At 34.4% G+C, this 13,955-nt stretch overlaps 2 protein-coding genes across 2 annotated transcripts; both read left to right on the forward strand.

Moving 5' to 3' along the window:
* Nucleotides 1-4,719: 4,719 nt before the first annotated feature.
* Nucleotides 4,720-6,977, forward strand: LOC132036995 (protein DOG1-like 3). The gene is made up of 3 exons (XM_059427418.1): nt 4,720-5,162; nt 5,794-5,971; nt 6,643-6,977. The coding sequence occupies exons 1-3, from the start codon at nt 4,764-4,766 to the stop codon at nt 6,852-6,854; spliced, it is 789 nt and encodes a 262-aa protein (XP_059283401.1). The 5' UTR covers nt 4,720-4,763; the 3' UTR covers nt 6,855-6,977.
* A 4,567-nt stretch (nt 6,978-11,544) lies between these two features.
* On the forward strand, nt 11,545-13,953 carry LOC132038222 (CBL-interacting protein kinase 5-like). The gene is made up of 2 exons (XM_059428925.1): nt 11,545-12,996; nt 13,705-13,953. The coding sequence occupies exons 1-2, from the start codon at nt 11,842-11,844 to the stop codon at nt 13,951-13,953; spliced, it is 1,404 nt and encodes a 467-aa protein (XP_059284908.1). The 5' UTR covers nt 11,545-11,841.
* The last annotated feature ends 2 nt before the right edge of the window (nt 13,954-13,955 follow it).

Genomic DNA, 13,955 nt, shown 5'->3' on the forward strand with positions numbered 1-13,955 from the left:
TGTCTAATATTTTACCAAAATATTTTTAATAAGATAAATGTTATTTGCAAAAAAAAAATAAAAGTTTCTATGTCCCAATTTATTGTTGAAATAGTAATCAACCATGTTGAACTTTTTTCATGTGAAACTCACAAAGAATGTATTATTTTTGACATAAAATTTACATTTTTGAAAATTAGGTTAAAAAAATACTATAAGTCACACTAATTGACAATGCAAAATATTTAAAAGATATTTAAAATTGATCAAAAAAAGATACTCGAAATTTGAAAATACCTTATCGCGATATACGCCGGATAATATTGAATGTTTTACCAATATTTTAAATATTAAAATGTAGTATTAGCCAAAAAAAAAAAAAAAGGAGTATTCAAGTGTGATGAAATAGTAACTTTCACTCATGAAATTTGAACTTTTTTCATGTGAAACTCATTTCCAAATACATTTATTATTTTTAAAATAACTCTTCAATTTTAACCAAATATGGATTGTCCAAACGCCTAAGGGGCCTAAGCATATTTTAAGCATATTTATTATTTCCAAAAAAAGATACTTTTTAAATACCTTATCTGATATACGCCATAATTTGAGACTCATTTTACCCTTTTTATTACAATCTATTGTTCTATTTCTATTCGTTGAGACAAAAGATAATGTTATATTACTCAGATTTTAACATTATATTACTTAAATAATATAATCTTTATGATTCTCTTTAAATTTTACAAAATCCATCGGGAAATTAAACAAGTACACTGGTGGGGGGAACAAACAAGCGACAAAAAAGAAAAAAAGACAAATTAAAAGATGATAGAATCACATGATTTTGAGTTCCAAGAATTTGTCTTTATAGTTGGAAGCTCATAACACAACGTTATGTTTCACTGATGATATAGTTTGAGGGACAAATACAACGAGGCTGACCTCAAACTTGACATACATGATATCTCATTTGGCACTTCATCTTTTTTTTTTTTTTTTAAATTTAAATTTCCGATCCGTGTTAGGAATCAGTATTGGAGCTCGACGAAATCTGAATCGCGTATCGCAGGATCTATTTCTAGGGGCGGCACTCCCAACATATTTTTTTTTTTATTCCCACGAGCTCGAGCTCGAGCTCAATTAAGACTTCAGGTTAAGGGTGGAGGTATCCCAACCATGCATCTCACCGTAACCCATGTTAGTCATTGCATCTATTTTCTTCGGTGCTCACTTACATTTGACTATAAAACACAATTTATTTATTATGGGGATAAGGCACTATTACCCCCCTAAACTTTACCCGAAGTTGCTACGACACCCTTACCTTTTCCTGGGTCCTATTACCCTCCTAAACTTATTTAAAACGGAATAATTACCCCCTAAACTTATTTAAAATGGAATAATTACCCCCCTAAACGCTGACGTGGCAAGGAGAGTGTGTTTCGAGAAACATAAAAAACGGGAACACTTAATTTTTTCTTAAAAATCTGTATTTTTTTAAAATATGAAAATAAATCTAGTTTCTAAATTTATTTTTAAAAAACGGGTTTTCCACATTTTAAAAAAATAATTAATTTTTCCAAAATTTTATAAAAATTTAGTTTTTTCACATTTTGACAAGAAAAACACTTTTTCCGGATTTTATTTGAAAAATAAAAGTGTTCTAAGAAAATGAAATCAAGATTTTTTAAGACATTTTATAATCAAGTTTTCCATATTTAAAAAAAAAATCATGTTTTCAGTTTTGTTTTGTTTTTTTTTTTAAAAACAAACGGGTTTTAAAAAAAATAAAATCAAATTTTCAATTTTTTTTTTAAAACCGTGTTTTAAAAATCATTTTTTTAAAAGAAAATTCAGTTTTTTAATCCATGTTTTCAGTTTTTTTTTTTGTAAAATGGGTTTAAAAAAATCAAATTTTCAATTTTTTTTTTTTTAAAAAAGGGTTTTAAAAATCATTTTTTAAAAAGAAAATTCAGTTTTTTTTTTTTTAAATTGAGATGTAAACTGATTTTTTATTTTTAAAACAAATAAAAATACACATGTGGCAAGAAGAGTGTATGTCACTCTCCCATATGAGAGTGGGCATCAACGTTTAGGGGATAATTATTCCACTCTCCCATATGAGAGTGAGCATCAGCGTTTAGGGGGTAATTATTCCATTTTAAATAAGTTTAGGGGAGTAATAGGACCGAGGGAAAGGTAAGGTGTGTCGTAGCAACTTCAGGTATAGTTCAGGAGGATAATAGTGCCTTATCCCTTTATTATTATAATGGGTTTTAAAAAGAAGTACAGTAATGTATGCAGCTAAAATATATTCTAAAATATTCTATAAATATCTTATTTTTACAAATTTTCTATATTATTTTCTTACTTATATATTTATAATTCTTTAATAAATATCTGTTGAAATAATTGTAGAAACCTGTGGAAAATTCTTTAAGTTAAGATTGAGCGCGTCGTTGATGATAGTACGGCCTTAAGAATATTTCACGGATAAAGGTATATCCGCAGAACGTAACGAGCTCTTCTCATATAAATCAGGAGCAGAAACAACAAATTAAAGATCAAGTATAGTATATATTGGGCCCACTTAATTCATTGTTTCCGATATTGATCCCCCGTCTTATTTTGTCCAAGCTCCAGATGTTCAGTCCTGGGTGCGGGGGTGGGGGAGGGGGAGGTGGGGATATTGGAGTCCTACGTCGGTGGGTTTAACGGTCTTTGATCTCCTTATATGATCTTGGACAATTCTCCCCTCATGAGCTAGCTTTTGAAATTCACTTAGGCCCAAGATTCATTTCTTTATAAGAAAAACATAAAATCAAAATGAAAACAACAAGTTTCTAGTATCTTTCTGAAGAGAAACCAAAACCTGTATATTATATATAGATAAGGAAGTAATGATTGTGTCATAATAGCCAGAATATATTAACAATTATAACGTTAATTGTCTTAATGAGCTAAATGCTGATCTAAATCCTCACGTATATCTCGTGCATAAGTCCAAACTTTTTAACTAGCTCTTTATAAGTTCAAACTTTGCCTTCAGATCCATTTCTCACGTGCGTAAGTCCAAACTTTTTAACTAGCTCTTTATAAGTTCAATAAATAATTTATTATAAAATAAAAAAGAAACCTTTTCCTAATCAATAAGGGACTATTAATGAGAAAATTACATCATAAGTCAAGCTTTTAAAATTAGGTACATAAATAGCACAATTTTTAAAGCACTTCAAAAGTAACATATTTTATACCTTTATGACATATTTAGGAAATATTATACCAAACAAAATCCCTTAAATTAGGGATTCAATAATATTTACTCATTCTTTATTATCATTTTAGCTCCCTTTTTTAGTGGATAAACCCATCTCTATTAAATCATTTATCTCTCTTCTTCAACAGATAAACATCTATCTTTCTCACCCCTCAACTGCTACTACTCTTATTCATTTTCATTTTCCCGCATGGGCTGTTGAAAGTCTTCATTTTTCAAGGATTTCAGCAAAGCTAATGTTAGAAAAAAATTTGATTGACTTACGTTAAAATAATTATTAAAAGTTTTTAAAAAATAATATTATTAAAAAAATCCAGCAAATACATTTCAAAAAAACATATCCGAAAGATAAATATTATATGAGGTATAACTGCATATATAAATATTATTTGGAGCACACACAAAATTATACGGGGTATAAAAATTTATCATACAAGGTATAATTAAACTATACGTGGTATATGAAATGTATACAAGGTTTAATAAAATGTATAAAATATATAACAAAATTATACGAGGTACATAAAATTTATGATACAAGGTATAAAATTTATCATACAAGGTATAATAAAATGTATATAAGATATAAAAAGCGATTCTGAGAAGAAATCACATATTCATGATATATATTTTGTATAAGTTTATTTCTAATATAAATTTAATTTCAAAATATTACTTGCATGATATTTATATAATCAAAAGAACTACAACCATGTGTAATCTCAATATTTTGTATATTTTAACTACAACCGTGCATATGCTTAAATTATTACTTATCATGCATTTATTCAATATAAATAAGATCAAATTTTGCTTTTAACTACATAACCGTGCATATATATATATATATATATATATATATATATATATATATATATATATTATATGCTTAGTATATATTTTAGGGAGCATTTAATAAGGATGTCAAGGTAATGTTGACCCGAGTGGTTACCTGAGAGAAAAAAAAATAATAATAAGGATGAAGACTAGATGTAACCGTTTTGGAATATGTTAGCAAAAAAAAAAAATAGGAACGTAAGGTTTCTCATACATAGGAGTTGCTTTACTATAGAACTCTTAATTAAACGGCTACAAAATGTTTACTGCATTTACCTGTTAACAATATGTAAATATTTTTATATTCTTGTCTACTTACGTTTTTTCCCTTTTTTTTTTGTGGAGATATTATTCACAACTTTTCTAACAAAATCCTTGATACCTTTAATAGAATGACATGGAGAATATCATATACTTTGTGTACTTGTGAATGGAACTAATGTTGCTCTACGGCACTTTATCGCATGTTGTTACATAGGATGAGAACAAAACCACGTTACGTTGGTACCCAAAATCATTATTTGTCCAAAAAAAAATACCTAACAAATACAAGAGTTTATCTTCTTGCTGCATATGTCGAAAAAAAAAAAAAAAAAAAAAAGCACCCCCTATTTAATTCACATCATATATCAGAAAACAAGTACATCCAAAATAACCTCTACATAATATGGCTCATGAATTTCTCATAAAACCAAAAATGGCAAATACAAGCTGTAGTAGTACTGATAGAAATAAACAAGAAAATTTATACAAGTCATGGATGAACAATCAACAAGAGGAACTAAAAGAGCTTCAAAACGCTGTTGCTCTAGCTCGAAAAAACGAGCGAAACGACGTCGAATTGAATGAGCTGCTGGCAAAAACGGTGCAGAACTTCCAGGGCTACGTGAATGGCCGTAGTCGACTCGCACGAGTCGACGTATCGCCATTTTACGCGCCTACTTGGTGCACTCCTTTGGAGAACTCGGTCCTGTGGATCGGGGGGTGCAGACCGTCTTCATTCATACGGCTAATTTACGCGCTCTGTGGTATCGATATTGAGTCTCGTCTCGCTGAGTACTTACAGGTAAGGGTGTTAAATAAGCAGGTTGGATTGAATTTGAATCAGTCAAAATAATTTTAGTTAATAAATGGACAAGTCATTTGACCAGCCAAAAGGTCAAGAGCTGAAATGACTTGGGTCAAAACTGTTTAAACAATGAGTCACAACTCAACTTGTCCAACTTTTACAAGTTTTAATTTTGTTGTTTGTGTGGGTGTGTGTTTTTTTTTTTTTTGGTTTCCCATTGGTGTTCGATATCTGTATTAGCACACTACTAAATTTGGATTTTTTTTTGGTCGAACTACTAAATTTGGATTCCCGTCGAAAAGTCCTATATTGGGAGTAAAAGGCTCTCTAACAAAGACGACTTTTTATCAACATGGTTGTTGTGATAGTTTGTTTAATTATGTAATAATTTTTTTTCTTTGTTATGACTTTATATAACATATCAAAGTAGAAGAAAGGTTTTTTACAATATTGTGACAAGGTGGTCAATTAAGACTATATAACAAAATATTTTAGATGAGTTGAATAGTAAGGATAATAAAATGGATGGAGTTAATAAAAACAGATAATTATTAACTCGTACTTTTTGAACTAGTTGGACATATTATATTTTCATGAGCTAATTTTAATACTATTGTACTTGTTACAGGGTATAAAGATCGGCGATTTTGGTCAGCTTTGTGGTAAGCAAATTGTGATGATTGATAAGTTGCAGATACAAATTATTGCAGAAGAAAGGAAGCTTTCTTCAAGGTTGGCTAGCTTGCAAGAAGATGTTGTTGATCAACCGATAGCCAAGGTGGCCAAAAATTGTGACACTGAAGAAGGTAATTTTAAATTGTGTGTGACCAAAATTGTCAAAAGTTCAAGTTTTATAGCTTTGTATATTATAAGTTGAGTAGAAGATATTAATTAATGCAAGTTTTGGGTAATTAAAGACAAATTCTTGATAAACATTAATTGATAGTTTTGTGAAAATGATGACTAGCATGTTATAACAAGTTAAATTATTATTCGTGGATGTTGTAAATGTTTTTCTTACACTATCAAGTCATCCACTCCTGTCATGGATTGACACGTAACATGTGTTATTTCAAAATTAAGAATTCCACATTTTATGAGGTTATTATTACATGTATATATATCTTTTGGGTAATCTAATAGTGTAAAATATTTTTTTCATTAAGATGTCTATAAGTTAAACTCCATATTTATTTATTTCACTTTGTCTTCGACACGTCACCTCATTTTATTCACTTATTTTTGTTTTCTACATCCCGGTTCCTTTGGTAAGAAGTTTAAGAAAGTAGAGTTGACTTTTGAATTTTGTGATCTTAAACTATCATGTAGGATATTGGAACTAAAGAGCTACTAAATATAAGATTGATACTCTTTTTTAAACAGACTAAAAAGAAAAGTTATTTGACTAACTATATATTTAAAATTTTAAGCTATTACAAAATCATATTTTTATTTAAGTAATTATAATTCCTAGCAGGTGAAAATGAAAATGAGCCCTTAAATAAACATGCTCATAGCATGGCAAATTTACTAGAAGAAGCTGATGAGTTGAGGATGAAGACACTAAAGGAGATATTGGGCATAGTGACACCAATTCAAGGTGTGGAATACTTAGCAGCAGCAAAGAGAATAAGGCTATGTTTGCAACAATGGGGCAAGAAGAGGGAACAAGAGCATAGTAATAATTAATTAACTAGAGATCAATTATATTATGGTATGGGATTAGTGTTTGTTAGAATATTTATTATGCATGCCTAAATTTGTTGTACATATATATGCCAAATCTTTGGTTTTTATTTGGTTGAATACATTGACGGCTTCTTAAACTTTTTTTTTTTGGCAATAACCTGTGAAATATTACCATACCAACTAAAGGATCAGTACACCTAAGAGAGCACTCAAAGTCCGGCCACCTTCTAGGAAGGGTGCTAAGAACTAGTGAGCCTCTGGAGAACTAAGTACAATTGAATCTATGAAAGAAACATTCTTCCTACCACTCTTGCTGTTCCTATACATGTCTAATCTTGCTCTTACTACACTTTGTATCTGTTGTGTTATGTAGCTAGTATTTACAACCAGCCTACACGAATATTGTATGGTTTCTTGCTTCCCAAAATCGATATATAGTGGCTCAGTAGGCAATGACCATTGTTTGCTTTTTGAATTTGCTCCGGTGTTTCTTCCTTATTTTGAGCAGATCTTCTTGCACTCTATGTTGTTGTAGCTTGATTCCTAACCATGCTTGTATATTCCTCCGTACCTCGGTGGCCCAACACGCCCCATAAAATAAGTGTTCGCATCTTCCATACAGCCATCTTCACACAAAACACATTCAGTGGCTTCACAGTGTAAACCCATTCCCGCCATTCTGTCTTTAGTCAATAATCTCTCCTGAGCAGCCAACCATAATATGAATCTATGCTTTGGAAGTGCAATCCTTGTCCATATCAACTACGGCGGTAGCTAGATTTGGTGCGGTACCAAATAGATCCATGTAGCTAGCTGAAATCGAATATTCTGTTCTTTGTCAAACGATAGTGCCGTTATTATACCATGTATACCGCATCCTATGCTTGATCTTGTTAAGTTTCTTCCAATACGCTATAGCCTATTGGTGGTATATGTGTCCAAAAATCATCTTCATTGTTCATATAGAGACCATTAATCCATTTCCCCATGAGATCATGCTTCTCCATTATCCACCATATCAATTTGCCCACGGAAGCCATGTTCCAAAGTTTGCACCCTTTAATATTTAACCCCCTTGCTTCTTAGGTCTACATATTTTGTCCCGTACCATGATACTTTCTTCTTCTCAATTGTGCTCCCCCAAAGAAACTCCCGCAATGTTTGTCCACCTCCTTACACGCTCACAGGTAAGATAAAAACCGGGCCCCGGTGAATCTACGCAAGAGAATAAAGACGATTGTATTATCGTAACCTTCCAAAGCATACGCAGATGCCCCGCTTGTGGATGTTGCTCTGATTCTTTCAGTAACCTTGAGACAGAGCTGGTGACATTCAATTCTGTTCCACTTTTTTGGTGAGAGTGGCAATCCCAAGTATCTAATTGGAAATGTTCCTACCGCAAAGCCAGTAATAGCTAGCAACCTTTCCTTTTCTTCATCCTTCACACCCGCTATGAAAATGTTGGACTTTTCAGTATTTGCCATCATCCCCGTAGTTGCCGAAAAGTCTTTGCAAAGCTTTGCATAACCCCTCCGAGACCGAGGCTTCATTTCTTTGCAAAATCATCGGATCATCGGCAAATGTGAGATGTGTCGATTTCATCATTTACACATTGGATGGAATCGGAAGTACGGCAATTTGCTCATCTTGTCCGAACTCTAGATAGGTATTCCATAACTAGGACAAAGAGCAAGGGCGAAATGGGATCCCCTTGTCGTGACCTCCTTCCTTCAAAGTATCCATAGCTTCCCCCATTAACTTTGATGGAGAACTTTGTTGTAGTCACACACATCATAATCGACCTTTTGAATTTCTGGAAAGCCAAACCATTAAGCATTTCCTCAAGAAAATCCCACCTCACCATATCATATGCCTTTCTTAAGTCTATTTTCATTAGGCACCTTGCAGACGTCTTCCTATTGTAATGTCTCATGAGGTCATGACATATGAGTACATTGTGGACCAAAGACACCGCCACTTACAAAAAGTCGCAATGCGTTTCATTCACTAAGAAAGGCGTACATGTTTTAGTCTACGCGGAGCATCACTTTGGATACACATTTATATATCACGTTGCAACGTCACGCAATGGTCCGAACTCATCTCCCGCATTTTCGGGAGAATTTACTTTAGGTATTAAGGTTATAGCTGTTGCATTCAGTTGTTGCAGCATCTTTTGCCACTATCTATCACCTCTAGCACTGCATCCGTGATGTCATCCCCTATAATAGACCATGTTGCTCTAAAGAAACCACTTCCATAACCATCTGGACCTGGGCTTTTGTTTGGATTAATCGAACATGGCTTCTTTCACTTCCTTCCTTGAATATGTCCTCAGAAGAGTCACTTGTTGTTCTACAGTCAAGGTGTGACCATTGGCAAGAAATCCTGGTACAGTTTTCTGCCTATAGCCACCAGTTTCACCTAGCATATGCTTGTAGAATCTCACAAAATCAGTATGTCCTCGGATCATGTTGTATTCGGCGATTCTCGTCTTTCGGTACGGAAAATACCGCCCCAATCTCCTTTGTTTAATCCGCAGAATGAAAATATTTAGTGTTATCATCCCCAAGCTTGACCATGTGGCTTTACTGCGTTGCATAAGCATCATTTCAGCTAAGTAGCTGGACCTTTTAAATTTTCTGCTTAGTTCTCTTTCTTCCTGCTGCAGGTGATCATTCAAAGGGTCGAGTTGCATCTTCTCCTGTGCTTCTTTTAGATGTGCCCTGTCTTCATCCACTTCATTCACAGTTCTTAAGTGGTTTTGAGTACGATCTCCTCGACTTATGTTTCAATAGTTTTAATTTACTTATCACGATACATTTTACATCCCTCTATATGTGCTTGCCATTCCTCTTGCAAACCTAAAAAATCGTGATGTGTGCTCCATGCATTACGGTATTTGAAGGCCCTTCTTTGTTTTGGTTTTGAATTCACCAAATCTGTTACATGTAGCCGGATCGTGGTCACTTACGCCTTCAAAATAGTAGAGTTTTACAAGCAGGGGCGTGTCCGCCCATTCACCATTTGCAAATGCCCATCTAATTTTGAAAAATCCTATTTCCATCATGATTGTCATTCATGTATATTTTTGCCGATCCTGGTAACTCAAACCTAGACCACAAAGATCTATGCAAGTCTGAAAATCTTGAACTTCAGCCAACGTAACTGCATTTCCTCCAATTCTATCCTCTATATGCAAGATTGAATTAAAGTCACCAACACCTGACAAGGTAAGGAATTCCCCCTGTGCACTTGTTCCAAATAGTCCCATAACTCCTTCCTTTCTTCTCTGCCATTGTGTGCATACACAAATGTGATCAAGAAGTGTAGTTGCAGAGGAATATGAGTAACTTGGCAAGTCACAGCTTGAGAATTTTCACTAAATTTATTAACATTGTAAGTATCCTCTCTCCATACCACCCAAATCCTTCCATTATAATGGGCTAGATGGTTTGTATAGTACTTCCATCCCCCAAACATCTTTCAGCCTATCATATTTATTCTATTACTTTTAATTTTAGTCTCTAGTAGACCAATCAAATCCACTTCCACTCATTACAAAGGAGTTTTACCTCCTTTTGTTTCGAGAGGCCATTAAGACCTCTCACATTCCAACAAAGTATTTTAACCATCCTATAGGACAAAGTACCGATCCTCCCCCTTCATGGCATCATTCACTTGCCCGTTTTGACTCGCTTCTCTTGATATAAAGGATTAAAAGTATTGGCCACATTCACACACTGGGCTTTCCGGGCGATGGTAGCCTAATCGCTTCTCGAGGTTGAACCAAGCCGGTTCACTTTGCGTCGTGTTCCCTACATTTGATTTGCCCAAAGTGATATTCTCGGTTGTGTTCGTTGCTTTCTCTTGTTGCATTGTTGCTTCTTGTTCTCTCGCTTTGTTCGAGGGTGTGCCGAGCTACTAGTCTCGTGGCACTAGGCTCGTGTGGTTGGCACGGGTGGATTAACCACCTTCTTCGATTCACTTTATTCTTTTCGCAATTATCACTCACATGCCCATACTTGTGACAGTGCCCACATAGTGAAGGCCTCCAATCATATATGACTTTTTGAGTAATCACATTACTTTTTTCATTTCTAAATAGTATTTCATCCGGTAATTCAGCACCAACCTTCACTTCCACTAATAGTCTAGCAAAGTTTAATCCCATTTTCCTCTCATGTGTTTGTCCATCGTTGGCTTTCCCACCAAACTTCCTATCTTGCTTAAGCCTCTAACACTCCAGTACTTGAAGTCTAGTCCAGGGAGTTTGATCCAAACAAGTACAGTTTGAAATTCCTCTCTTGAGAATTCCATGTCCGGGGTCCAAGCTTTAACAATCAGTGGTTTATTGTCAAAATGATATATCCCCCCTAGTATTGCATCATTTTTCCCCACTTCACTGTCAAATCTCACCATTACTATACCGTTCTTCATCATAGCTATTTTGTTTATGCCATTCTTAAACTTGTAAAGGTTTATTTAGACATTCGAACTCTCATGTATTTTAGATAGGCAACTGGACATATGATAGAGTGTTCCTACTAGACATTTTCGACTAACACTCTGGAAAAGTTTTTGCGTGTGGTCACAACCACCTATTACGTAAATAAGTTAGTCATATAAAATATTTCTTCTCATTTAATTATACAAATCAACATCAACTAGATAGGCTTTTTCTATTTTTATTATCAGTTGCATTAACTACCCAAAACCTTGATATCTCAATCTAACCATCTTTCTTTAGTTTCCCAAAATAACCCATTTTTACAACTAGCCATGATTCCATAATATTTCTTCATACCGCTGGATTTCTCCCAACACACACAGCCCTCTAACCCTCGCTAAATTTTCCCCTATGTTCCTTCTCTCATCCTCATTACTCGAGATTCAACATATTCCCCTAAATCCATGCTACAAAAAAAATTCATTAGGCAAATACGCGATGATTTGTCAATAATTTCAATTTCTTCGCGCGCTTGGGATGCATCATCTTTCATCCAAGATGAGCACGAAGAGCACGAAAACGGAAAAAAAAGGCACAATTTTGATGCATAAGTATGAGATTGGGAAGTTGTTAGGCCAAGGTACATTTGCCAAAGTCTATAATGCAAGAAACCTCAAAACCGGGCAATATGTGGCTGTGAAGGTAATTGACAAAGAAAAAGTCATGAAAGTTGGCCTAATTGACCAAATCAAACGTGAAATTTCAGTCATGAGGCTAATAAGACATCCAAATGTTGTTGAACTTTATGAAGTAATGGCTAGCAAAACAAAAATTTATTTTGCAATGGAATATGTTAGAGGTGGTGAATTATTCAATAAGGTTGCTAAAGGAAGGCTTAGGGAATCTGCAGCTCGAAAATACTTCCAACAATTAATCGCGGCCGTTGATTTCTGTCATAGCCGAGGTGTCTATCATCGCGATCTGAAACCCGAAAATATCCTTCTGGACGAAACCGGAAATCTAAAGGTTTCCGATTTCGGCCTGAGTGCTCTTTTCGAGACGAAAAGACAAGACGGCCTCCTCCACACGACATGTGGAACTCCAGCATATGTCGCGCCTGAGGTTATAAACAAGAGGGGATATGATGGTGAAAAGGCGGATATTTGGTCATGTGGGGTCATTTTGTTTGTCTTGTTAGCTGGTTATCTTCCATTCCATGATTCAAATTTAATGGAAATGTACAAGAAAATTAGTAAAGGGGAATTCAAATGCCCTGAATATTTCCCTTCTGTAGTGAAAAAACTTCTTTCAAGAATTCTTGATCCAAATCCAATATCAAGAATCACATTAGTTAAGCTAATGGACAATCATTGGTTCAAGAAAGGATTCAAACAAATAGATAAAACACCAATTTTGGATCAATCGCAGGAAGATTCGCCACGTAGCGTGTTTGATATTGTGGATGATTCGGATGCAGACTGTTCTTCAGGACACAATGAACAGAGCTCATCAACAATGAAGCCTACTTGTTTGAATGCTTTCGATATCATTTCTCTTTCTCCTGGTTTTGATCTCTCTAGCTTGTTCGAGAAAGATAAGAGCCATAGATCGGATGCTAGATTCACGACACAAAAGTCAGCGACCACTATCGTGTCAAGGCTAGAGCAAGTAGCTTCAATGGGGAGTTTTAAGGTATGCTAGCGGAATAGCATGACCACTCATTTTAAAGCTTAAACTGTTTGGGAAAACATACTTTATTTACTTGATTATTCTTCAGCACATCCTGTCATGTGCGTATATGGGCCGGGCTTCCTTTTTTTTTTTTAGACAAGCATGTGAAATTCATTTTTATAATGGATGGTGGTCAGACTTGAACCCAGGGACTCAACCTGGTCTCATAGAGTCATTGACACTTATGTTCCTATTTTGTGTTGGTCTTTAAATTTTGTCCCTCATAACAAACAGCTATTTCACGGGGCATAAGTGTATATTTCTTCATCATAATATCTTACAAGTTATACCCTGCGCCTTTAAAGAACTTATACCCCGCTAGGCATAAGTTTGATTACTAAGGGTAAAAATTAAAAACTAGCCCATTTGAAGGGCAAACCGTGTAATTTCTTCGGTCTCATACTATGTTGAAATTGCGTGATACAGAGGTGGGAAATTACACTAATATTGTTCAAGGGTTAACAAATATAATACTCAACCTATACACACAATATAATTTCGGTGAAAAATGTTTAATCGACCACCCTTGAACCTATGTGGCTTCGCCTCTGTGTCCATCTCATCTAACAGTTTAGTCTAACCACACTTGAGTCTATTGTGATCATTTAATATAAAAGCTTAATCTGTTAAACAGAATAAACTTTACTTACTTGATTATGTCTTCAACAGGTGAAGAAGAAAGACGGGATGGTGAAAATGCAAGGAAGTAAAGAAGGGAGAAAAGGGCAACTAGCTATTGATGCAGAGATATTTGAGATTACTCCAGCTTTCCATGTTGTGGAAGTGACAAAAAAATCAGGAGACACTGCAGAATACATGAAGTTTTGTGATCAAGGCTTAAAACCTTCATTAAAAGATATAGTTTTGGCTGCAGGAAAGAGCAACAAGAAGTGGGAAAAACAAAAAATCAAATCTTAGGA

The sequence above is a fragment of the Lycium ferocissimum genome, chromosome 11 (assembly GCF_029784015.1).
Source record: "Lycium ferocissimum isolate CSIRO_LF1 chromosome 11, AGI_CSIRO_Lferr_CH_V1, whole genome shotgun sequence".
Lineage (NCBI taxonomy): Eukaryota > Viridiplantae > Streptophyta > Magnoliopsida > Solanales > Solanaceae > Lycium > Lycium ferocissimum.

Excerpts from the sequence above, each read along its gene's own strand:
- LOC132036995 (XM_059427418.1), top strand. The coding sequence starts at position 4,764 with ATGGCTCATGAATTTCTCATAAAACCAAAAATGGCAAATACAAGCTGT. Across the intron at positions 5,163-5,793 it reads GTCTCGCTGAGTACTTACAG|GGTATAAAGATCGGCGATTT; the intron begins GTAAGGGTGTTA and ends TACTTGTTACAG. Across the intron at positions 5,972-6,642 it reads AAATTGTGACACTGAAGAAG|GTGAAAATGAAAATGAGCCC; the intron begins GTAATTTTAAAT and ends AATTCCTAGCAG.
- LOC132038222 (XM_059428925.1), top strand. The coding sequence starts at position 11,842 with ATGCATCATCTTTCATCCAAGATGAGCACGAAGAGCACGAAAACGGAA. Across the intron at positions 12,997-13,704 it reads CTTCAATGGGGAGTTTTAAG|GTGAAGAAGAAAGACGGGAT; the intron begins GTATGCTAGCGG and ends TGTCTTCAACAG.